General features: G+C 39.6%; 1 protein-coding gene and 1 long non-coding RNA gene across 3 annotated transcripts in view; one reads left to right on the top strand and one right to left on the bottom strand.

The window, feature by feature from the left end:
- Positions 1 to 14,428, bottom strand: LOC106954528 (uncharacterized). Its single transcript, XR_001426381.1, has 3 exons — positions 14,242 to 14,428; positions 6,105 to 6,233; positions 1 to 145 (listed from the first exon to the last, which is right to left on the bottom strand). It is a non-coding gene; the product is annotated as an uncharacterized LOC106954528 (long non-coding RNA).
- LOC106954522 (PDZ domain-containing protein 4-like) overlaps positions 10,163 to 25,748 on the top strand; it is a 23,835-nt gene continuing 8,249 nt past the window's right edge. Inside the window, exons 1-3 of one of the 2 annotated variants that reach the window (XM_015044075.1) lie at positions 10,163 to 13,195; positions 24,046 to 24,099; positions 24,675 to 24,985. In XM_015044075.1, the coding sequence (XP_014899561.1) occupies positions 13,136 to 13,195; positions 24,046 to 24,099; positions 24,675 to 24,985 (425 nt within the window). In that variant the 5' untranslated portion in view covers positions 10,163 to 13,135. The remainder of the gene's footprint in view (positions 13,196 to 24,045; positions 24,100 to 24,674; positions 24,986 to 25,748) is intronic. The other variant, XM_015044085.1, reaches the window with a different exon arrangement.

Genomic DNA, 25,748 nt, shown 5'->3' on the forward strand with positions numbered 1-25,748 from the left:
TGGTCCTCATGTATTGTTTTTATTTCACTCACGTTTCTTTTTCTTTTTTCTGCTCCCGTTGTGGCTGAGGTGCGTCTCTGAACTGGTTTCAAATCGCTGCACAGCGTCCGTGTTTTGATCACCTTCTTCTTCGGCCCTCCCCTCTCTGAAGAGAGAGAAAGAGGAATCTGAAGTAAACATTTACATTTATATCTAAGTGGGCGGGGTGGGTTGTGAACGGATGAATATAGAGGAAAGAAAATAGAAAAGATGCAGAGATTAAGATGCAACACTTCACACTGTTTTTGGAGACACAATTCAATTAATAGATAACGATGAATTCATTTTTATAACTTCAAATAGATTTAAAAAAGCAACACATGAAGATGAATGAATCTATCTCAAATAATTTAAATGTGTCAGTCATAAATATTTGAATGTTTAATATTGATTTCTTTCTTTATTATGCTTTCAGGTCAACCATTTCAGTATTTTCTCTGCTGTAGCACAACAAAGGACAGAAGCTGTTAAACTGAAACAACCAATCAATTTGATGAATCATAGGGACAATTTAGGTCATTTCTGGATAGATGCAAGAGCACAGGAAGGACAACAAACTGGACCAGAACTTCATGGATACAACAGTAAAAAAGGATGTGTGAATGCTGTCAGCATAGATTATAAACCTCTGGGATTATTGATCCATTTCTTGGTAAATGTGCTACTTTCAGTCAGCTGTGATTTTGGCCTTGAAACTCTCCCTGATGTCATTTTTACGCATCTTCCTTATTTACTCGGACTTTAACTGAAGCCTGCAGGTTTTCAGATGTTTCTGGTTCTTCTGTGACCTTCTGGGTGAGTTTGTGAAGCACTCTTGGAGTAATTTTGGAAGATCACGCCCTGAAAGGTTCAAGGCAATCATTGAGCCATTTATGGAAATAACTGCATTAATTTCCAGTTTTATTGACATTATCACATGCATATATATCCTTACACTCTTTATTTACTGGCTTATGTTACCTTCTGCCCTCCATTATTAACACATTCGATATTATTGTAGCTGGCCTGCATCCGGCCTGACTCGCCGATGCTCATTAACTCGTTTGACTGCTCCCGGTGAGTGATGTCGCTACCTGGCTGTGTTGACACCTGTACAGCCTCTCTGTTTACCCAGCAGCCCCAAGGAGCTGCCACCGCTACCAGGAAGTAATGGGGCTGTCGTTCCTGCCACCACTCACTCCTTCAGGGATCCAGCCACTACAACAATCATTTCACTCTCACATCTCGCCCTCAACCGCCTCCTCCCCCTCCTTCATGCTTCTGGCTCAAATCCCTGTCTTACACCTTTAACCCTCTTCTATCATCCTTATCCCTCCTTCCTCCCTCTCCCTTCCACATCAGCATTGCACAGAAACACACAATAGGCCAGAAGCAAGGCTGGAAAGTGAAAAAGAGGGGGTCGGCGGACGATGAGAAGAGCGGTGAAGGAGGGGGAAAGCGGCGTGAAATAGTGTGAACTGCAAGGTGGAATGGAGTAAGAGTGGAGAGGGATGTAGACCACGGGGCGAGCAGAGAGACTGGCTAATGACGTATTGATTCGGCTGTGCCTGCAGCGAAACAGTGGGAGTGTGTGGGAGGAGAGGAGTCACAGCTCGCAGATGTCTGAAAACACCTGGGTGGGAAAGATGTTGTTTATTATATGCCTGTGCTGACAGGAAGAGGAGAAGAAGAAGCAGCAGCCCGGTTTGTGAAAACCCTCATGTGTGCACACAGAAACTCTGCTCACATTCCCTGCAGCTCCTGCAGTTTCAAGAAGAAGCTGCATTTATTTTATTAATCTGGTAAATAAAAGCTCTGCTCTTAGGAAAAAATCCCCCAGCTTGTGGCTGTAAAAGCTCACATTTAGAGGTAGATGGGCATTGGGGATCACATTAGGTGAGATCCTCTGGGGATGGAGGCTTGCTAAGGGGGAGAGGTGGAGGGATAAAGTGGAATTAATTGGATTTTGTGTGTTTTCTCTTAATAATGCATCATGGACTGAATGTGTCCATGCTCCAGCGTCCCCAGGGACAAACAGGTGAGGGATGTGGGCTGTTGAATACATTTCTGGGTGAATCATACAATCTTTATTGACTGGGTGAATTAATGATGCTAAAGAAGGGCAGGGAAGTGGAACAATAGAAAATGGTCCGGCTACGGTTTATTATGCAGCCAGCAGGGTTACAAAAAATCTGAAAAGTGTGGATTGCACATGTGTTTAGTCCTCTTTACTGTGATACTCCTGAATAAAATCCAGTTGTGCTTAAAAGGCATTTAATTTTGGTGGAGCTAAATGAGGAGTAATCCTGAAAGAAAACCCGTTAATGGTTTTCTTCCAGGAAACCATTAACCCTTCCCGGTCTTCAAGCAGGACAGTGACTCTTAGATTGAACCTATTATGCAAAATTTCCATTTTTTTTAGCAGTAAGTTCATGTTTTTTGATGTCTGGAAAATGAAACGTTTCAAAAATCTCCCAATTGTTAAGTCACACTGCGCTGTTACCTAGCAACCCAAGCAGATCTCCAGTACATTTGGTCACCTGGTTTTACTACATAGAGATCACTACAGTGGTTACTAGAAAAGTACATTCTTTTTTGTTGACTTACCATTCAAAAACCACTTTCTGAATTTTACTGGTTTTGCAGGAGGCTCCACTTCTGCTTTTCAAAGGTGTACAGTTGTAGAATTTCTCATCTGTTATCATTAATTTTCGTATGAGCGTAAACATTGAGTTGGGGGCGTGGCAAGCAGCTTATTTGGATTTAAAGTGACAAGACGCCCTAAAGCAGCCCAAAAAAGGCAGAAGTGACCAGACTGAAATCTGATTATCTGAGAATAAATTTGAGCAAAATATTAAATGAACACGTTCTTTATTGTAAACTGGTCAAGGAAGCATAATACATCACAGCAAGTGCTACAAAGGAATAATTTGGTGGGAAATATGTTAATATTAATATGTCTACATACAAAAGGCAAAAGACCCAAAATGAAATGCAAACCACACTAATCTGACTTTTTCTGTAAAAACAATGTATCATTTTCTTCCCACTTCACACTGATGCCCCACTTTGTGTTGGTCTACCCCAAATAAAAGCATGATGTTCATCTCTATAATGTGACAAAATCCTGCACTGTTAAATCAGAGATAATGTAAATATATAAATGTAGCAAACCAAAAGACCGTGACAATCCCGTCGTTTCTGCTGAGCTGATGAGATACGTTTCCGCCCTGTTATTAAATGTGAGTTCATCTGTGATCCAGGCAGACGCAGCAGCTGGAACAGGAAGTCATTCAAGCATCACAGACTCTTAAGCTGAATTAATTAAGGCCACTTCATATCCTCTGTGCCTGTGCCAAACTTTCTCTCAATCCACTTCCTGCTTTCCAATTACATTTTGTTCCTTCTGTTTCATGGCAGATATATATTCAAGCTGCTGGATCCTTCTGAGGAAAAGATTCAATGCATTTTTAAAGTGGCAGCAACAGAAAGACATTGTTTTAATTCCTTCCCTCCTCAGTCTCACCTCCACATTTACGTCTCCTCCTTTGTCTGAAGAGACAGAGCAGAAAAGCGCCTTGGAGAACTGGGAATAGCATGGATGAGTGAGGATTTGATGGGCTGGCATCAGGGAATCAGCTACCGTCGCACTGATCACCATGAAAAGCCATTAATTTGTTTGAGAGGGCTTACATGCCCCACAAGATTGTCCTCCTGTTTGTGACTGGCAGACTCAATTCTGCTCAACATCTCTTAAGTGTGTCTGCTTCACGCTCATCACTTTCATAAACAGAAAAACACACTTCCTATTACTGCTCGACAGCAGCTACACTCCTCAGTTTGTCACATATATTCATTAATAATCTTGATTTAGTCACCATGTATATATAAACACATGAATTTCAGACAACACAATCATGATGAAAGGCTTCTGTTTCTATTTACTTTGTGTTATTTATTGCAGGTGTGCTACACATGAAAATTAAGTTTTAAGGTTTCATCAGTTCGTCTCAGCTCCAAGTTCTCTGTATTTATTCTAACAAAAGAGGAAATCAAGCTGGTGGTTAAAATCAGTCCAGCAGCTTCTGCCTCACATTTACAGACAGAAAGACAAAAAGCAGCAGCTGATTGTGATTGTATAGTGGTATTTAACATTTACATAATTAATAATAATAACTGAAACATAACGGATCAAAATTAAAACATACCCAACAAAAGAGGGAATCCAGGTGATGGTTAACATCAATCCAGCAGCTTCCACCACTATATATTAAATAAAATAATAGCCCTTAAACTACAAAGCAATAGCTCTCAATGAGCTGTTAGCAACAGTTAGCATAGCAGCAGTTAACGGTTGTAAAATTAAACAGCGAAAATACAAAACATTAATAATGATAACAGATAAAAGCATATATAAACCTATCAAAACACTGTATATGATTAAATTTGTCTAAAATATATGCTAAAACATTTAATACTTACACAGAAAACACGGAGCAGATCCTAATAAAATTCCAGTTACAGAACGGAAACAGAAAAAGGGGGCGGAGCTGTCGGTTACCGGTTGCTATAGAAACCACCAACCGCCAAGAGCAGCGCAACGGAACTTAACACGAATAAAAATGTCTGGAGAAACAAACAGAATCAATTCAGAGAATAAATAAACAAATTTTAACAAACTTCACATAAATTATCATGTTGAAATAAAACCCTGCTACATATAAACATACTAGGCAGATTTGGAGGGTGTTTAAAAATAATTATCCTCCTTGACCAATGTTTAGATTTTAGGGAGAGGTGACGAAATTTGTGTCACATTCTCACAGCAATGTGCTTTTTGTCTCTCTGGTTGCCTTCCTTTTTCTAAGTTTTTTATTAAAAAAATAAATCGTCACTGTCTGTATTTAGGTCATTCTCCGTTAACAACACAAACAATGACACCAATTTGTTTTGTACATTCAGGGTGACATAAGATGCTGCTACATCTTTCCTGCTGGGTTTTGTAAAAGCAAATATCTTTGAAGATTTGTTTTACCATACTGTACATGGTGGCAACATAAAGTTGGGTCCTCAAGTCTTAAAAAATATGTTCACATAAGTTAATGGTTGACTTTGACTAAACCTTTCATTGTATCCTGTTACAATGAAAAACAATGTGTAAAAAGTATTAAAATACAAATTTTTGCCATTAAATGAAGAAAGCTATAGTCCTTCCTTCTAAAATGTTCTGAGTATTCAACAGTTTCAATCTAATATTATTAGTTTGTTTGCTTAGATTTACAGAAAAGTCAAATTATGTTTGTCTTCTAAGTATTCATAAAGTAAAAGAACCAACTACTGCAGCTGTTTTGAACAGTAAGTTACCTATAGCATCATGTAAAATGCATTCAGTGGCTCTGTGATGCATGGTGTCCAAGGCTCAAATGCAGCAGCAGCAGCAGTATGTGCATGAAGAATGTCTCCATAATTCAGTGGTGTGGACTGCAGAACAGCTGTTCGGCTTTCGATGAGGAATGAGCTCAGGTTCGCTGCTTTGCCTGCAGCGTGGTTCTACTCCAATCAGACGGTTAGCAGTTTGATCCCAATCCCAATTCACAAAATCAACCATCCTCAGATTCCCCTGATGGACTGTAAAGGAGGAGTCCAATATACAGGGTGGGCCATAAGTTTCCAGACATAGGAGAATGTATTTCTTTTATATTTCAGATACCCAAGAAGATGCATTTGACAAAAGAGCAAAGAATTGAAATTATACTGATGGCTGGATCGGGAAGCAGTTGCATGGTAGCACGAAACTTTAACAGAAAACATGGAATAAGCATCACACACGACACTGTGGCAAAACTTATTTGCAAGTTTCAGAAAACTGGAAATGTTGCAGATCAGCCACGAAGTGGTCCAAGACGTTTTACATAAAGAGTAATAATACCACTAGATTAGGCTCCAGGTTTATTATCCTGCATCTAAATATTACCAGCACATGCCTCAAACATAATTTAAAGATGTGTGCAATCTAGTTCTCTTCAAAATAAAGTTAAATTCTGTTCAGTTATAAAACAACACAAGGAATGGTGAAGGAGTCTCACCATGGGAGAGCAAAGCGGAGGGAAACGTTTCTTTCTCCAGGAAAAAACCTCCAGAAGAGCCAGATTTATGGATGAGCGACCATCTGCTGCGACTGGTTGGAAGCTGACGACAGACAGAGATGGTACTTTCTATGGAAGAAAACGATGAAAGACAGCAGAAATGTTTAAAATATTGAGCAAAAAGAAGTGCTCAGTCTGTTCTTCTGCATCTTCGTGTATCACAACTTAACTAGAGATACGCCAGGATAACAATAGACAAAAGTTGTAAGCCTTTTTCTAGCCGATAACCAAATGTTACATATTGATAATGTCAGAGAGAAATGTTTTTGTAATACTGTTGTGCAAGGAAAAAGTTATGGCACAGATCCAGGTTACTTTGGCGGGGAAACAATGCTTGAGTGCTTAAAGAGAGCCGGCTGGAGTCAAAGGAGTCAGAAGGAAGTTTCTGTTTGGTCAGATAAGGAAACAACTTGACTAAGTGTCAGTCGACCTTCTTGAGATGTAGCCAGATGTTTTCGATTCCTGTAATGTGTAATAAACACACAGTATGAATTGTGCCAGGATGACTGCGCAAATGAAGGAAAGCGATGCCATTCGTCTAAACTTTCAAATACACACCAATAGAGATGAAATCCTATAAAAAGTGATGTGTCCAGCAAAAGCTGAGTGATTTTGGATATTTTGTAGAAGATGTGTTGTTTTTGTTGAACTTATTTGCAGATGTAAATAAATCTCTCCCCGTTGGCTGTAGCAGTAATGTTGCATTCACACCAAGCACGTATGACACTTCGAGTTCGATGTGTGTTCACTTTGAATGCCGATGCTTGGCATTTTGCTGTATATCTAGTGTGTTTGATTCACATTCAAGTCTAAGTGGATGCCCCTCGAGGGCGCGTCACCTCTACCCGTTGTTTTCCGTTGGATGTGTTGGATGCTCTTGACGCGTAGACTTTGAATGTAAACCAGAGGCACCTGACGCTCAAAACGCGCTTGGTGTGAACGCACCATAAAGAATCCGAGTACTTTTATTCCTTTATAATAATTCACAGTTAAGATCTCAGTAAATGCCAGAACCTCTGCATATCACTACAATTGCTAAATATAATAAACTAAACCCATCCTAGGTCCTAGGAATAATCATTTTATGAATGCAGTAATATTGTGATTAGCAAATCAGTAATGAATCTAAATAATGGACCACAGAGGTGCCTTGAAACAACACAACAAAAATGCAACGTAAGGTTTCCTGTCATCTTTCATCAAACATGTTGGCCTTCTTTTCCATCATGCCTTCACATCTGTTCCTCTGCTGTCTCATGTCATCTCAGTCCTTCTCCTCGTTTCCTCTGTTTGATAGCTTTCATACACACAAGGTGACTTCTCCAGAATGTGAATGAACCTTCTGTAAAAGGTCATTTTAAATGACCTGTCAATCACCAGCCTGACTTTGTCAAAGAGGACACACTCAAACAAGCTTGTTCTCCTATAAACACCTCCACTGTGTGTGTGTGTGTGTGTGTGTGTGTGTGTGTGTTAAGCATGCAAAACAATATAAAATATGGTTTTTCCTGCAGCATGTTATTTACTAGCAGTCTTCTGCTCACAGCAGTAAATAAATTATGAGGACTCTGTTAAAATTCTTCCTGTACTCCATCTGCTGCTGCGATGAGGCCCTGCTTCCCTCTGGAGGAGTGGAAATCCTCTGGATGGAGGCAGAAACCGTTAGACCGGGCTACAAGGCTTTTACCTCACTTCCTACTATTAGCCCCTGCTCAAATCCCTCTGTTCCTGCTGCTCTCCAAACTCCTTGCATCGTTTATTTCTCTCACTCCCCTGGAAACTGTCTCAAACAAACGCTCCTAAGTTGCCTGGCAAAGCATGTAACTCGAATTGAAGGGAACCTATTGTACAAAATGTACTTTTTGTATTTTTTGGGTTTGAACTTTTTTTTTAAAACAGCTCAAGCTTTCAAAAAAAAAAAAAAAAAACTCAGATCTTTTTTTAAAGTTAATGTTTTGTGTCTGGAAAAAGAGCCATTTCATAAATTTCTCTGAGTTGTAAAAGAGAACCAGCACAATTGGTCAGCTGGTTTTATCACTGTACGAGCTGTACAATGGCAAGCTTGTTTAAAACCTTATTGTAAAACCATGTACTGGCAAAAATAGACATGAAAAACAAATGGAAAAAAGAAGAATTTCACTGTTGACTTACCATCCAGAAACCACTTGCTCCATTCTTGTTGGTTGTGCAGGAGACTCTACTAATGCTTTTCAAATGTATATTTGTGCATCTGTTTGCAGCCATTTTCATGGATAGTGTAAATGTTGTGGCCACCAGAAGCTTATTTGGATTTAAAGTGACAAGAGTCGCTGAACGACTCATACTGGAAGGAAACAATGATTGCATTTCCGCACTTCCTTCATTGTTCCATTAGTTTCATCCATCCAGCTTTTATTTTACAAAGAAAACAAAATAGCTAAATTCTTCCCCGTCTTTCTGAAAATGGAGAGATTCTTAAATGTCTCAGCTCTCCCTCTGCATTCTTGCTTTCTATTCATGAAAAGTTAAGAGGTCAATAGGGTTGAACAACACTGGAACAAAGGTGAAGCTCAGCTCAGAAATTAAAGGGCACTGAACTCCAGGTTACTTGACCTCTGTTCAGGTGAGGGTAACGAGGAAGTAATGAATAACAAACCGTGACATTTAAGTAGGAAACTTCCTGAAACGATTTGCACCGGTTGGACCCACCTGCTCAGACGTGAAGCGCTTCATACGATTGATATTTTAAAACATGATGCCACAATCCTGTGGCATTTTGGGCGTTACTAAGTAAAGCTGACAGACACAATATCTGTGCATGTGTGAGTTAATCGTAAAATTATGGTGCTTTCAGCATTGTGGCCATCTTGGTTGGTACCAAGATAATACCAACTAATAATAATGCCAACCAACCAAGATGGCTGGTTGGTATTATTATTAGTCAGTCTGTCCAGGATGTTGCAATGTTTTTCTGTGATTGTTGTAGTCTAGTTACTGATTTTGTGGCACCACTTTTAAAGAATTGTAAAGTTTTTCATGTCTATTTTTGCCATTACGTGGTTTTACAAAAATGTTTAAAAGCAAAATATGTAACATTAGTGTCCTTGTTAATGAGATTAAGTTGTGAAACAGCAAGTTAAATTAGAAAGGGGCTAAAATGATTGGTCAAAAAAGAAGGAAATACAGAAAATGTTTGGTGATTGGTCGGATTTGGAAAAGTTAAAATGATTGGTGAAAATTCCAATTTCATGCAAAATTTGTCAGAATTTGCATTAATAGTTGCAAGTTGTAGTAATGTTTATATTTATTAATGTCGCTGGTTAGCACTGTTGCAATGCAGCAAGAAGGTTGCAGGTTCGATTCCTAGTCTTTGCTCTTTGTCTGGAGTTTACATGTTTCTTCCTGTGCATGTAAGGGTTTGATGTTGCTACCTTCCACAGTGCAAAAACATGACTTTTAGGTTAATCTGTCCCTCCAAACTGCTCTTTGGTATGAGTGTGTGCATGCATGGCTGTTTGTACAGGCGACCCGCCCAGGGTCTACTCTGTCTCTTGCCCATTGGCCACCAGAGGCATCCAATGGGCCAGAGACAGGCACCAGACCCTTTGTGACCTTGCAAGGATAAGTGGGTAGAGACAATAAATTGATTGGTTTTATTGTACATCTGTACACACATTTAGAGCAGAATTGTCGATGCTTATAGATCTGTAAACACCAATATTGACATTGTTTCTATTTCTGATCACCATGCAATGTAATTTGGCTGGCTTTAAGTGACAAAAACAGGGTTGTGGCAGGAATACTTGTAAGGCTGTTGAGCCACACACAGCCACCATGAAATCCTGTTTCAGCCTGGATCATGGACAATATCCCACAAGGGGTGGGGGATTGGATGTGTGTCTGAGAGCGAGAGAGAAAAAGAAAAACACAAAAAGCAGAAAAAGACACACAAGGATATGTGGCTCTTTATTTGGGGCAAGCTGATAAATGACTCTCTAAGGTTGCAGAGAGAGCATCTTTAACGAAATTCTCATCTCTCCCTTATGGACTGGCTTCCTTCTCCAGCCTGGTGGCGTTTGGCAAAAGCCTCTGCAGCAAAAAGCCTTGACTGGGAAATCACTGGATGTGGAACTGCACAGCAAATGAAGGAGACTTTTAACTCATAAGTATCTCCCAGGCAGTAATTCAGACTGGAATATCTCCATGTGTTTTACCCCCGCCTTCAGCAGGTCATTTTGATTACTGCAGGGAACCATTGTTTCACTTCATCTTCGCTTCGCCACTGCTCTCCCACTCACTCATTTGCATTCCCTCTCCTCCACATTTTTCAATTTATCCTGTCACACCTGTTATTCACTTGTTTTTTCTTTTCTATTTTCCCCCATTTTGCTCTTTCTTTGTGTCAGTGCAAAGCCTCATCTGAATGCAGAAGCAGTCTCAAGCTCTCCACCTGCATCTTTACTGCTTGAAGAAGAGCAATCATCTTTTTTCCCCCTTTCAAGACATCTATGAAAAACACAAGCGGAGTCCGAATTTCCTAAATGCCATGAAACGCGTGGCTGAACCTTGTTTGTTTGGGTCTTGATGTTGCAGCACATGCAAACCTTCATATTTCATTCACTTTCATGCAGCTCTGCTCGTTATCTCGCTCCGTCCTGCACACACCGAACACACAGACTTTCCAGTGCCTGCTCTCTCCCTCGTCTGCAGACGAGTAGAGACGGAGGAGGCAGGCTAGAGTGAGGAGGGGCGAGAGGCGAGCAAATGAGGTGTGTGTAAAAATTATAGGGGGGACTGGAAGAGATTGCAGCAGCCCAGCCCTGAATCAGGAGAAAAAGAGGGTGTGGAGGGGGAAAGAGACAGAAAACGGGAGTTGTTAGGTGCAGGATCTTGAAGATTTGGGTTTAGTTGTGGCAGTGCTGCGTGCAGATCTGCATCCTCCATCACCGCTGGGAAACAAGTGCCTTTTGTGCCTCCCCCCCTGCTGCAGAGGGGGGAGTGCGTTTACTGGCGTTCCCGGAGGGAGAAGCCAAGAAGTCTCCTCCAATCAGCCCTTAGAGCTTCCTCTGATCTTGATGGACATTTATCACTGACCTGAGACAGGCACTGCTCACCACTCCAACCACCTGGAATGTTCTCAGCGCTCTCATTTCGTTCATTGACTATAAAATCACACTTTGACGAGGATTCGACAATCAGCCTGACCAGAAAAAAAAGGGGAGGGATATCTGGACATGCTGGATTGTTTTTCATGATGGACTGACTTTTCCACGTGCATTTTTTTTTTTTCCCCAGCGGAGGACTCTTTTTCTTAAATGTACGAAGGCAATATTTACCCTGTCATGTCGTGTTTGTCATCCTGAAGGAGATGAGAGGCAGAGCATCATCCTGACAGTCATGTAGGGCTGACACATGTAGACAGATATGAAGCAGGAGAAAATGGAAAAGGGTGACAGTTGGAGCACACTTGCCTGCTGAGCGCGTCTGGCGCCTCGCTCTCCAGAGTTTGGGGTTGTTTTGGCCGAGTTGTCATGCTTCTAATTGGACAGAGATAGCTTTCGTCTCAGTGTGTGGCTGGTGAGAGGAGTCGGAGTTTGGGGGATTACAGGCTTTACGCATAAAGGAAACAGGTCCTGTGGAGCCTTGACTGAGGATTAGCTTGTGCGACCCTGTCGATGGACCTTTCAGACAAGACGATCCTCGCTCAAGGATTAAAGAAAAAGATGAAGGTTTAACCCAGAAGACGAGATTCACAGGAAGAAGACAGGAGAGGAACTTGCATTAAGATTGAGATCAGGTCCCTGCAAACTGTGAAAAGTGAGGTCTTTAGGGCAACTATCAATATTGAGGAGCATGTTTGCAGAATTTCAAGGGGGAAAAACCCTTTCTTCAATATGCCAGCAAATCGAACTGATCCATGAGCTGTTTTTTATTGATTTTCTCTCAACATCTTGAAGTCTTGTCTGATTACTGCTCAAGAGGTCACTAATCTAAACATAATCCATCACTAGTTCACCCTGAAGCAGTTTGAGTGCTGAGTGAGCCACATCCGAGGACTAATGGAATATTTCTGAGACTCACTGTAGGTGCAGTTAATTTAAATGCCTTGTATTGTTTCGAATAAATAGTGGTGTGTGTTTGTAAGTAGAACAGCTTGTAGCTCAAAGGATGGTGTGTCGCAGGTTACCTTATCTTCAGTGCACAGGAAGGGCTTGCAGCTTCTGGCTAATGGTGTCATGGGCACAACCTGACACAAAGCTTTCAATCCCACTCATGCCTTCAAGGAGTTTCAGTGCAGTTGCATTAAGAAATACCTCTAACCATACGCTGATCCTTAAGTAGATGACCAGAGCAAGACAGAGTGCTGACTCGGCTTTAAGCAAAGACACGTTATCTCAGCAAACCTGGAGAGCAAAGCAGGAGGGTAGGACAATGTGGGACTGAGGAGTAAGAGGCAGCCTCCTCAAGTTGTTAGATGGTCTTATTGTTTGAACGGGTAGCACTGTGAGAGTGGGGGAGTTCAGCCACAGCGGGCGTCTTCCGGGAGTAACTACTCGATGCTGCAGCTCTACACCTCTATGACCCAGAGTAGCTGGCTACAGCAGGAGTTCTGCACCATCGCGTTTGTCTGGGAGAAGCACTGACACGTCTGAAACTGGTGCCTGATTGATTAATGAAGCACAAACCTGCAGGACAATTAGAGTGTGAAGAGAGATCCGCCAATAAGCACACAAACCTCAATGGAAATAAAATGATTTCCAACATTTGAGCACAACAAAAGACAGCGAATCAGTGACGCAGCCGATTAAACTGTGCCCTTCCCTGCTGTGGATGAGTTGTGTGTCACTCTGAAGAGGACTGGTGTTACACACCACAACCCCCTGCGAATGAGGGTGGGGCTCTCCCACTGCCACAGACAAAGAATACTGCCTTAAGAACCAAACTTCAGTTGGAGGACCAGCAGGGTCCGTCATTCCCTGCCAGCCGTCGCCATGGGGTGCAACATGTGTGTGGTTCAAAAGCCTGAGGAGCAATACAGGGTGATGTTCCAGGTGAGCGCTCTCCTCCTCTGAGCTAACACTGACCGCCTTACAAAAGTATTCACATCCCTTCAACTTTTTTTATTTTGTGCAATTAGAACAGGGTGTCAAACTCATTTTCACTTTGGGCTAATTAAAGATCATGAATGTCCTCCAAGGGCCAGTTGTGGCAGAATGTACTGATAAAACTACCCATTAGCAAACAGTCAAAACTACGAATACAAAGTTGGCTCTGCATTTAATGAGTTAAATAATATTGTCACATTGATGTAATTTGGCGGTTTGCAGATAAAAACAGCTTAGACTTGATTGATAAAATGATATGCACACATTTATTTTGAAGGATCTATTTGTGGAGCTATCTAGAGGGTCACATAAAAACTTCTGATGGACCAGATTTAGCCCCCACGCCCTGAGTTTGACAACAGCTAATGTCAATGCATTTTCCTTTATTCCCATTTTGTGGCACAAAGAAGTCACGGTTCTAAAGTGAAAGAAAAATTATAGCTTTAATTTTCTGAATTCTTTATTGGAAAACCTAATCTAATTTGTATTTTATCTCTCTGAATTAATCCTTTTTTAAAATGACACATGTAGAGACTGAAAATTTGACCCGTTATTTTGTGGAAAATAGGTGAAGCTCAGCCAGAGGCTCAGCACAGACACAGTTAGGGCAGGACTTTGAATGGGCCATTCTTACTTATGAGTGTTTTTTGAAATATTTGTAGTGTAGCTGAAATGTTTTGAATGTTCATAGTCAGCCATTTGATCCAGAAAACACTGACATAAACCAAACATTAACATTATAATATTAGCTTAAACTCAAAAAAGGCAACAGCATTATCATCATTAATAATTTAAAAAATAAGTCTTAGCAACACCATTAGCAACATGCTAACCAGAACATATAAGCGTCAAATAAACCACAGCAACCTTCATAACTGATTTTAAGCAAAGAACAAATGAAAGTAGCGGATTAAAATGTAAATAAAAAAGAGCAAAGCAATATGGCAGCTAAAACTAATAAAACGTACTGAAGAACAGAAGCTGTAGCTTACCGGAAAATCCTCGACTGCCGTCGCCATTAGCAACGTTATCACCATGGCAACGAGAAACTCTGGTATCCGGGCGCCGACAAATGTTTATTATCTTTACCTAACAACGCAATTGGTTATTTAGCTTCAAGAAGAGTACTGAGTCTGTCGGTGGAAATTCACTGCTGATCATTTTTATTTTTATCGTCCTTCTTCTATGTTTGTGAGGGCGGCGCTCCAGCGCCCCCTATCGACCAGACGCCAGTGGTTTTTAGAGTCCTAGTGGACAGGGAACTTCCATCCCGACCTCAGCAGGTTTCCTCCCAGAATTGCCCCGACTTTATCTCTATGCAATTTCTATAATCTCCAGTTTTTGCTGTTAATGGAAAAGTAAACTATCCCCACAATGCGACGCCATGTTTCATGGTGGGCATGCTGTGTTCACAGTGATGCTACATGTTACCCTTCTTGACCAACATGGTGCGTTTTCTGGTCATCACACCTGCTGAAGGCAATTCGTTGTGTTATTTTCTTATATTTTAGCATACCGGAGTAAAATAGGCTATGCTAGTAAGGCTTTTCGGTTTTTATTCATAGAAATCTTAATAATTTTCCTTCCACTGAACAGCTATTATCTGCTTTGTGTCGGTCTAACACATAAAATAAAGCTGAAATCTTGTTGCTGTGCTTGTAATGTGAGATGTGTAAAACACAGGCGGTATGAATCATATGCAAGGCATTGTTATGGAGAGTCACACTTCACATGACGTGTTTTCCTCTTTAGCAGAAAACAGCAGACATTACTATATCTTACACAAACAAATCATTAATTTCAAAAACCAACAGCTTTACAAGCTTTTTAAATAATTAACGCCATCTTGTCAGATATCTTCATGGGCAGAAATAAAACAATACAAATCAAAACATCCTCATGCTAAGTCACAAAACAAAATAAATCAAACTAAGCTGGATTTTGGTTGAAAATGACGTAAAACCATTCTTTTGGTTCGATGTTCATCTCCTTTTATTGTTTTAAATGAAGATGTAAGCTCGTTATCCTATTATCCGTGCTCCTAATTGCAGCATGAAGCAGTCATTCAGCGACAATGATAGTGATAATTAGAATAATGATGCTTCGCTGTGATTACGATAGCATGAGAGCATCGAACGGAGCAAAAGTAGACGGAGCCTCAGAGCCACAAGGATGGATGGGTTGTTAAACCGGGGTAAAGTGAAGAGAGGCGTTGCCACGGTTACAGCCTCCCCACCACCTGCCAACAGAGACCTCAGTCTGCCTGTGAGTAAGCTCATCATCTGGCTGTGCTTTGCCACACAAACGTTCCTGCTTGGCGACCCGGTGACACATCCCCCAACCCTAAATAGATCTTCATCTTAACAGCGCATGAAAAACGCTCGGCACTCACGGTTATGCAGAGCAACACTTTTAGTATCTGTGGAGCCCCAAAGCCTCAGCTGGGGCTCTGTTGCGTGCTGGACTTGGCTGCATCTGGTGCCAGAGGCAATGCCAAAAGAGAGAGAGCGAGAAGCACAGGAAGAGTCCAAGGAAAGGCAGGCTAATGAGTTGAAAAGGGAGCAGAAACATGCAAATGAAACCAGGAGAGAAAAAGGCCAAACTCATTTTTTAAGGTCCTTTTTTGTCTTACAGCTCGACCTTCAAAATAATTAATATGAATGCTTCGTATAGCAAGGGGGAATTAAAGTACAAAAGCTCTGGGAGGGCCCACTAATCTTGTAGGTGAAGGCCGAGGAGAAAAATGGTGCATGGAGGCTGATTGTGAATCCAGAGGAGGTTCAACATCAGCAGCCTTATCCAACAAAGAAATAAGGCAAACAATCCCTGAAAGAGTCATCTCTGGCAACAATCTGCCTCTTTAAACGTCTCCAGAAACTAAACATGTTCATCTTTTTTGTTTGTCTGTGCGCCATGTCACTAGCGATGGACAATATGGACTTAAAGTTTTATCACAACATTCTGTTTCTATTGTGACAACGATAAAAGTGACAATAAGAATGATTTTTTAGGGGACTGTATGACTGTGTGTCACAACAATTACAGTCCCACAAATACAAATAATGCTCTTGAAAAACGTTCCCATTTGTAATTCTTTAGGACGCCAGTCACATAAAGAAGTGTGATTTAAGCTGCACAGAAATACTGCGCCTTTGTATTTATTGATGCTTTCATCAATAAAAAACAGAGGAGAAAAAAGTAAAACTATCAATACTGATATCTTTGGGTGGGTTAAACATCATTAATTATATATGATCAACATTCTTATAAGAATTTTATCACGATAAATAAAAAACATAAAATTTACCAAAATCTTTGTCATTCAGCTTCAACGCACCACAAATCTGCAAAACAGCCGAAACATTGAGTTGCTTCAACTCTAAACTAAAACCCCAGTTGTTTAGAGTTTCTTTTGAAACATAATTCATGAAACATTAACAAACATTTTGACGTGTAAAGACTTGGAAAATGTAGTGTTTTAATAGTTGATTTTTGTGTTTTATGATGTGAAGCACTTTGAACTGCCTTGTTGCTGAAATGTGCTACACAAATAAAATCTGATTTATTACCAAATATTTTCACCTAAATTCTACTGCAAATATATTTGTTTACTTGAAATAAGACAAAACTAACTTAGAAGTAACCCTTCAGAAAGATATGCAAGCTTGTTTTAAGTCTTTAATTCTTCAATATTGATGGAAAAGTTCTAGTTTCATTTTCAGATTATTTCACTTATGGGAAAAATGTCTTATGAGTGAAATAATCTCAGTAGAAATAGCTCATTTTCTTTGAATTACTGATTTAAAACAAGCTCATGTATCTTGCTGAAAAGTTACTTGTAAGTTAGTTGCATTTTATTTAAAGTGTACCAAGATATTTGCACCAGAAAATATCTGAACTAGACCAAAAATATGGGAAAATGTATTTTTGTAAAGTGGATTTATCTGACAGTGGAACTACTATTTTTTACTCAATATTAAGGAATTATTTACCTAAAACAAGCTCCTATATCTCGCTGAAAAGTTGCTTGTAAATTTGTTTCTCTTATTTTAAATGTACAAATGTATTTCCACTGTAAATTAAACAAAAAAAAAAATACTTGGCAAGATTTTATGTTTGTGCAACGAAATGATGCGATAAACATCCATCCCTATTAGCTAAAGTAACAAAAAAAAAAAACACAAATCTTTGGAGATGAAAGGTCAAAATCAAACCTTGGGTTCATGCAAAAGATTTCCCTGATCTGTCAACATGAGCTCCACTGTGCTGCTGCCGTTTAGGAGCGTTTTCAGCTCCGGCTGACACAGGCGCGGGCGTGGCGACGAGCAGAGTCCACAGCGACAGCCAGGAAGAGTGATGAAGCATGGAGAGATGTCATGTTGTGTGCAGAGCCACTGCAGGGATGTTGTTTGTGCAAGGTAAACAGATACTCTGGGATGGATTTCTATAGACAGCGGTCTGTTAGAGCTGAAGCAGCACGGCTGGTTGGAGGCAGAGGAGCGTGGGACAGCAGAGCAAACGCAGATGGCATAATGAAGCAGCAGAAGAGCCGCTGGCTGCGAGTCAACATGCATTCAGATACTAATGGAAACGGGGCGACTCACAGAAGCCTGAGCTGGCACATTTTCAACGTAAAAAACAAAACTATTAATCAGACGAGGGATGATCGTGGACGGCATGCTGCTTTTTTAAATCCAGTTTGATTTCTTGCATGTAATAATCAGAAAAACAGAAAATCTGGCTGTGCAGCCGCCTGATTAGCGCTGATATCAGGCCAAATAAAAGGCAAGAGGTAGACGTAATTAAATCTTAGCTTTATGGTTCTTCACGCTCTGTTCTTCTGCTTCACAGGATCCAAGTCTGGGGCTATTTTTCTTTACTCAAGTGTAAAATTTTAACTCAAATTATGCTTGTCTGTTTTCAGACAATAATTACAGAACTTCACAGCTTAAGGCAACGTTCTGCTGCTAATTCAGGCCGTTAAATTCAACTATCTAAATGCTTCTCTTGCTGAAGGAATAAAAGTCATGCATTATACATTCGGCCCTTTGCTGCACATTCGTTTCACTCTGGTTCTCGGTACACACCCATCGGCATCCGTCCCATCGATACTGACTGTAGCCTCAGGTAACGAAAAAGGAGAAGCGAATAAATTAGACACAGCAGCAACAGCAGAACTGTATTAGAAACATAAAGCATATGTTGTGTTTACCATGCATTACCTGACCCACACAGACCCACACTGACACGACAAACCGGCAGCCGCTCCCTTCTTCTTCTCTCTCTTGGCTCTGTGTGGAGCAGGAGGCAGTTTCCATGGCAACACGTGTCGTTAAACAAACCTAAGTGTGCCGTCGTTCAGCGTGGCACGCAGAAACAAGCCGATGTTCGACCAGCGGTAAACACATCGGGACCTGCAGACAGATACGGGCTGGAGTCAGGGAAATCAAACGGAGACAGAGACAAGAAAACTCTGCCGAAAAAAAATATTAATGCTGCAAAAACACAAAGTCCTACCAAGTATTTTGGTCCAGTTTCTAGTGCAAATACAACTGTGGGCCCACTGCACTGAATCCCACTGAAAACCTCCAGGTTATTCCACCAAATACTGATTTCTGAACTCTTCCTGAGTTGAAACATTAGTGTTGTTGTTTCTAAATGAATATAAACTTGTTTTCTTTGCGTTATTTGAGGTCTGAAAGCGCTGCATCTTTTTTATTATTTTGACCATTTCTCATTTTCTGCTAATAAATACTAATTTTTTGCTTTGAATTTCAGAGACATGTTGTCAGTAGTTCATAAAATAAAAGAATAATGTTCATTTTACTCAAACATTTACCTATAAAGAGTAAAATCAGAGAAACTGATCATTTTAAGTCGTCTCTTAATATTTTTCCAGAGCTGTATATCGGTACAGTTTACATAAGACAAAACTAACTTACAATTAACTTTTCAGCAAGAAATAGGAGCTTGTTTTAAGTGAATAATTCATTAACATTGATAAAAAATGAACTATTTCTAGTGAGATTATTTCACTCATAACAAGACATTTCTCCCATGTTACAAGTGAAATAATCAGCCAGTCGAACTCGTATTTTTTGTAATCAATATTAAGTTTTATTTACTTAAAACAAGCTCCTATATTTTGCTGAAAAGTTACTTGTAAGTCAGTTATGTCTTATTTAAAGTTTACTGAAATATTTGTAAAAACTAGACCAAAAACACTTGACAAGATTTTGTTGTTTCATTTGGTTTTAAATTTATTTAATCTTCCAACCAATAAAGGGAAGCAATCATCTTTTACAGAATATCCATGTGTATATCAGCTGTAAACCATGTTGCAAAGATTTTTACAGTCTTAAGCAGCAGATCCCTCACTAACGCATGAAATGTTGCCCTGATGGTTATTAATGACCAATATTAAAGGAAGCTAAACACACCAGCAACAACAATGGAACTGAAACAACATGGCGGTGAGTTCAGTTTGCAACAAATACATTCAATTCAATTCAAAACTACTTGATTTGTCTCAAAGGTAAATTAAATATCTTCACAGAATCAATGTGGATGACGATGAAGGACAGGAAAGAGCTCCAGTAGCTGTCAGTCTCACAACATATCTGAATATGCCTCTGACTGAAAACTGTGGTTTTATGACAGCCCAGTGGTTGTCATGACAACGGCTCAACTTCCTGGCAGCAGCAACATGTCATGGCTGACGCTATCAATCACTGCTAATCCACCTCATTTGCTTTCTCTTTAAATTAATGTCGACTGTTTGGTCAAAAAGCTGCTGCACTGGAGTCATAATTGATCCTTATCTACTTCAATCAATGGATGAAATCGATCATTTCTCTCTGCTCTTTGCTATTCCTGTCACGATAAACTGTCCCAGAATTTATAGCGATAAACGATAATATTGTTCTGAGACCATTATCAAGTAATGCTAATGGCATAATAATGAAAATACACATTCTTATGAATGAAACAAAAACAACAAAATTAATTATTAAGTCTCTGTAAACCACATTTTCATTTAAAAAGAGGTTAGTTCATGCTAAAGCACCAAACTGAAGACTTTTATCATCCAGTTTTTGGCAGAAAGAGAGAAACAGGAAAAATAAAAGAAACCATGCAAATGGAAAATATTGAGATCATTTTAATTTATCATGCGATTAATTTATTTATTGCTCCTCTTTGATCCTGAAATATAAATACATCTCCTATAAGTGTTTACATTTGTTCCTGCCTTGATGTTTTATGACTCATTCACATATGATTTCAATTAATTTCTTATTTAATGGAAACACAACATTCGCCATCAGCGGAATATGGACTAATATTTGCGAACATTTGTAACGGAAACGCGGCTCCTGGTCTCTGTTTTTGACGGTCCTTCCTCTCCTGCTGCTGGATGTCAACCAGCTGGAGCTGCAGATGGTCAGCCCAGTCCCCAGATTAATTGATTTTCTGAGGAGGTGACTGCCGCAGTCTTCAAAGCAGGGGAGATGAGAAAAATCAATTACTGAACAAGCGGAATCCGATGCGTTCCTGGTGAGGATTTCTGCGCTTGCAGGAAAGCTGTTTGAAATGAACATGAAGCAAAACTCTAGAGAGGAAACGTTAGCATGTGACTTTTGGAGTGTTTTCTTTTATCCTAATGTGGCGTCGCCTGTTTTCATCTCGGCTCCTGTGATCGGTTTGCTCTTTAAAGGACAATTAGATAACGATAATTATGCAGCAGCCGTTTAATACTTTCCCAGGAGCTCCTGGTGGGAGTCTGTTTACCTCCAGTATTCTTCACCTCCTTGTTTTCTTTGTTTCTCCCCCTCTTTTTCTCCCCGTCTCCTGCTAAACATTTCATGCTTTGCTTTTTTCACACTTTGCATTTCTTTCATCTCTCCACATCAACCCCACCCAGAGCTCCGCCGCCGCTGCCGATACCACGTCTCCCACCCCCCAACACGGCGAATCCTCAAGTACTTTTTATGAATTTTAATTCCAGTTTTTTAACACATTCAAGCACTGGGTGTGGAGACCCGGCTGATTATTATCTGGAAGGGAAAAAAACATGTGTTGCTTATAAATAGAAGATAGATGTGATGACCTACTAACTCAGATAATAGAGAACAACACGTGGAAGCGGTCGAGCTTGTGATGCAGAGCAACCATTACCCTCCATGAAGTCGTCTTCAAAGCAATCTCAGCACCTCTCATTGATAATAAATGAGATCCCCTCTTCTTTTTCTTCCATCAGTATTCATACCTGCCACTCATGACCACAGACCTGTCTACTAATGGCTCTGAGAGCAAACAGCGCTGAGGCTGAACACACGACCACAGCGCTTTGTCACACATTTTCTTCTGTCATAGATTTATTCTAAGATATTTTGTGCATTTGTTTTATTCACAAAATCCTGTAAAGTCAGTATTATATATACTGCTCAAAAAAATAAAGGGAACATTTCACTTTAATTTTGTATGTGGCTCCAAATCCAGGCCTCCAATGGTTAATAAATTTGATTTCCATTGATGATTTTTGTGTGATTTTGCTGTCAGCACATTCAACTTTGTACAGAACAAAGTATTCAATGAGAATATTTCATTCATTCAGATCTAGGATGTGTTATTTGAGTGTTCCCTTTATTTTTTTGAGCAGTGTATTTTACAAACAAGGCGTCCTGTTGTCTACTGTTGGATGCAGGGCCGGCCCAAAGCAATGCGAGCTAAGCAGCTGTTTAGGGTAAACTTTAGCAAAAACTCCAAGTGTGTGTCTGAGGTGAATTTTTGGTAAATAAATAAATAAATAAATAAATAAATAAATAAATAAATAAATAAGCAATGCGAGCTAAGCAGCTAAATAAGTGAGTGGAGTATACAGAAATTTTAATCAAGTAAATTAATTTGATCTCCCTTTGGGATTATTTAAATATTTTTGAATTGAATTAACACTAGCAATACTTAATAATAAAATTACTAAAGCAAGAGTAAAAGAGTAAGGGGTAGTAAAAATATTCATAAAAGTGCATTTGTTTAAAAATAATGGACACATAAGACAATAATCATGCATTTAAATACATTAAACTTCAATGTATAAATAAAAAGCAGATAACACTTCATATTTTTGCATGCCACTATTTTATCTTATAAATTCACACAAACGTCTGAAAACATGTTACTGATTGTTTGGTGTATTAAAATAGGTTTGTATTGTGGAAAAAGTGAGGTGATGCAGACACGTTCTGCATAAAATCACGAATTCAAGGCAGAAATATTTGCACAATGCAGAACATACAGATAACAGAATACTAATTCATTTCCTCACCAAACTGCCATGTTGGCTGCAGAGCATCTCGTTTGCTGCGAAGAAGCTCATTAAGACAGACAGTAAGATTTATGGGGGAACATTAGCGCAGGGAAGGACAAACACACACAAGGAGACGGAGCGGCTGAAATAGATGGAGGTGGAGGAGGGCGAGGCGGCGGCTCCTCTGGGAGGGGACGGAGCCGACAGAACTGCTGAGGCAGCACGGCGAAAGAAACCCAGAGTCCAGAAAGGCAAGAGAGAGACGCGTGGGGACAGAAAACAAGAGACGAAAGGAGAGAAATATAGAGAGACACATAAGAAATAAAAAAGAAGTGGAAAATATCAAGGGAGCAGGAGCCGAATGTGGCAGGAAAGTTTTTTCGCTTGGCTGCACAGGGGAACATTGATTTGACATGCAATTACTGGAAAGGGGACATGAGATGAGAGAGAGGGAGAGGAGAGGATGAGCGAGAGACGTGGAGTCGGTGACGTCCAAGGTCAGCAGCTGAACGTTCAAAGACGGGCTGAATCCAGACTCATTTTCGGTCAAAAATGTGGCTCAACATGTCAGTTTAAATCACCAGTTCTGCCCGTTTCACCAGCTGCTGCAGGCTGATCTGAGCCAACGATGAAAACACTGTAAAATGGGACCTGTTGTGTTATTTTATGGCGCCGAGTTAAAGCCCAAAGCGTAGCTGGCAATGACAGGAATACGACGGGTCGTAACCGTAAACCAGCAGAAACAAATCAAAAGCACAGATTATCAAACTGCATTTTCTTATCGGGCGATGTCTGTAAAGTTACACTGTAAAAAATTAACAACAGGTTTATTTAGCCTGTTATGTAGAAAAAATGTAGATTATCTTTCTGAAGTCATATTTTCACCGTTATTCATTCATATCAGTTTAGAAACTGTCTAGCTTTCAAATTAAATATTTATGTTGCCGACTAAATATTTAGATCCAAACTAAACATTTATTTCCAACCTAAATATTTATTTTCAAAATTAAATATTGAGCTCAGTCCTAAATATTTAGTTTGGAGGATTTCTACAAAATTTCAGGCTTTTTGTCATAAATTTCTGTCTTTTGATGGTATAAAATGTCCTTGTTTTTTTTTTTTCTAGAAAATTTCTGAAAATCTAAAAATTTCAAAGTTTTTTGACTTTTCGAGCTCAAAAATGTGTTTTATCCGAGAAAACTTTGAGATTAAACTCAAGATTTCTGAGGTTTTTCTCACAAATTTCTGACTAAAACATCTGTTTTTTCTAGAAAATTTCAGAAATTAATCTAAAAAATTCAGTTTTTCGGCAGAAGTTTACTTTATTTTCTGTCAACAATGGTCCTAATACGTTGTCGTATTCACATGCTTCCTTTATTGTAGAAATGTGTATTTTTAACCTTGGTTATCTCCTTTACTACCCGTTACAGAAATCTAATTATTCACTAAAGCTCCGTTTTTATTGCTTTTTTTCTGTTTCTCTTTGCAGAGGGGTCATGTAGGCAACATGCTGTGCTCTCTTGACGCTGACGGTCGATTAAAGGTCTCTTTCATTTACCTCCTGCTCTGCTGTTTGGTGTTTTCTGCTTGCAGACACTTGGCTAAAGGATATTCACCTCCCTTTGTGTACTAACAAGGTTGCAGTTTGTTTGATTGTAGGTACAGTAGCAGGTTTTCATGTGAGCCATTTTAAAGGAATAGTATTACAAGAAGAAAATCATATTTTACAAGAAAATTATTGTTATACTTTATTTATTCTACTGTAACTTTTTCTCAACAGCATATTAGGACTAAAAAATTTGAGGTTAATCTCAGAAATTTTCTTGAAAAAACAAGGAATTTCTAAGTTTGAAAAGTCAAAGATATGCTAGAAAAAAACAGGGACATTTCTGAGTTTAAAAAGTTGAAAATTTTGAAATTTTTTTGTTTCGTCTTCAAATTTTCTGAAATTTACTCTTCTTTTTTTTCTTTAATGGCCCTGACAGGCCGTTGTATCTAATACTCCATCATACTATTCATATTCATTGAGTGAATGAAGTAAAAAAAATAGGAGGATATGAAAGGAAATGGTTGCAGTTTTTCAAACAGATCTGTATTTATGCTAATTTTCTGCTGCAGGTGAATGCGAAGGAGCTTTCTCGCCTGTCTGGAGATCCCACCCTGGACATACGAGACCCCCGGCTGTCCAGCATCCTGAAGCGGGGCGCTCGGAGACGCGCGGCCCCGGCTGCGGCCGCCGGGGGCCCCGTGGCGGTGACCATGGGCATGGCCGACTGCGTGGACAGCTGCACCCAGACGGACATCAGCTTCCAGCATATGTTGACTCTGGGCCGGAGCAGAGAGCATCCCTGCGGCGCGCCGCCCCCACCCGACCCTCCGCCCTCCCCGCCGCTGCCCCCGCTGCCAGAGCCATATCTGTTCAACGAACTGTGAGTGGGAATCGCTCGATACAGGGCGTCCAAACGTTTGGTCCCATGGGCCAAAACTGTGGGGTCAAAAGTATGATGGCGTAGTCGAGCCAGATAGAAAAAGAGTTAATTTCCAAAAAACTCAGATTTTAAGAGTAATCTCATAAAACGTCTAGAAAAAACAAGAAATTACTCAGAAATTAGAAAAAAAACCTAATCTCAGAAATTTTCTAGTAAAACCTTAAATATTTCTGAGCTCCAAAAGCAGAAAATTGGCAAGAAAAAAACCCCTAAAATTTTGAGATTAATTTCAGAAATTTTCTAAAAAGATATATAAAATTAAAGTTTGACTTTTGAAACACAGAAATTTTTAAGGTTTTACAAGAAAATTTCTGAGATTAGGTTTTTTCAAGCACATTTTCAACTTTTCAAGCTTAGAAATTTCCTAGAAATTTTTTGGTGGAATTTAACTTCTTTTTTTAGCAAAATGTACTGAAAACAAATTAAGAAAACAAAAGTAGTCTGGGTTTTTTTTTATCCAGGAAGGATTTTACACATTTGCTGTAATAAAAGGAAATGAATTTACTTTTTAAATTAGTTTAGGCTCAGTCACACAAATTTACTCTGAGTTATAAGAACAGGATTTGGGTCATTTTCTTGCAAAACACTTGCTATATTTAGTTAAGTTTTGATAAATTGAATAAATCTTGATTTGTGTGCAGCAAAGTTGTTTTTTCAATAAAAGTCACTAGATAAACAAGATTTTACTTATTATGAAAGTTTG

Source organism: Poecilia latipinna, unplaced genomic scaffold (assembly GCF_001443285.1).
Source record: "Poecilia latipinna isolate Pla-1442-1.1 unplaced genomic scaffold, P_latipinna-1.0 Scaffold36, whole genome shotgun sequence".
Lineage (NCBI taxonomy): Eukaryota > Metazoa > Chordata > Actinopteri > Cyprinodontiformes > Poeciliidae > Poecilia > Poecilia latipinna.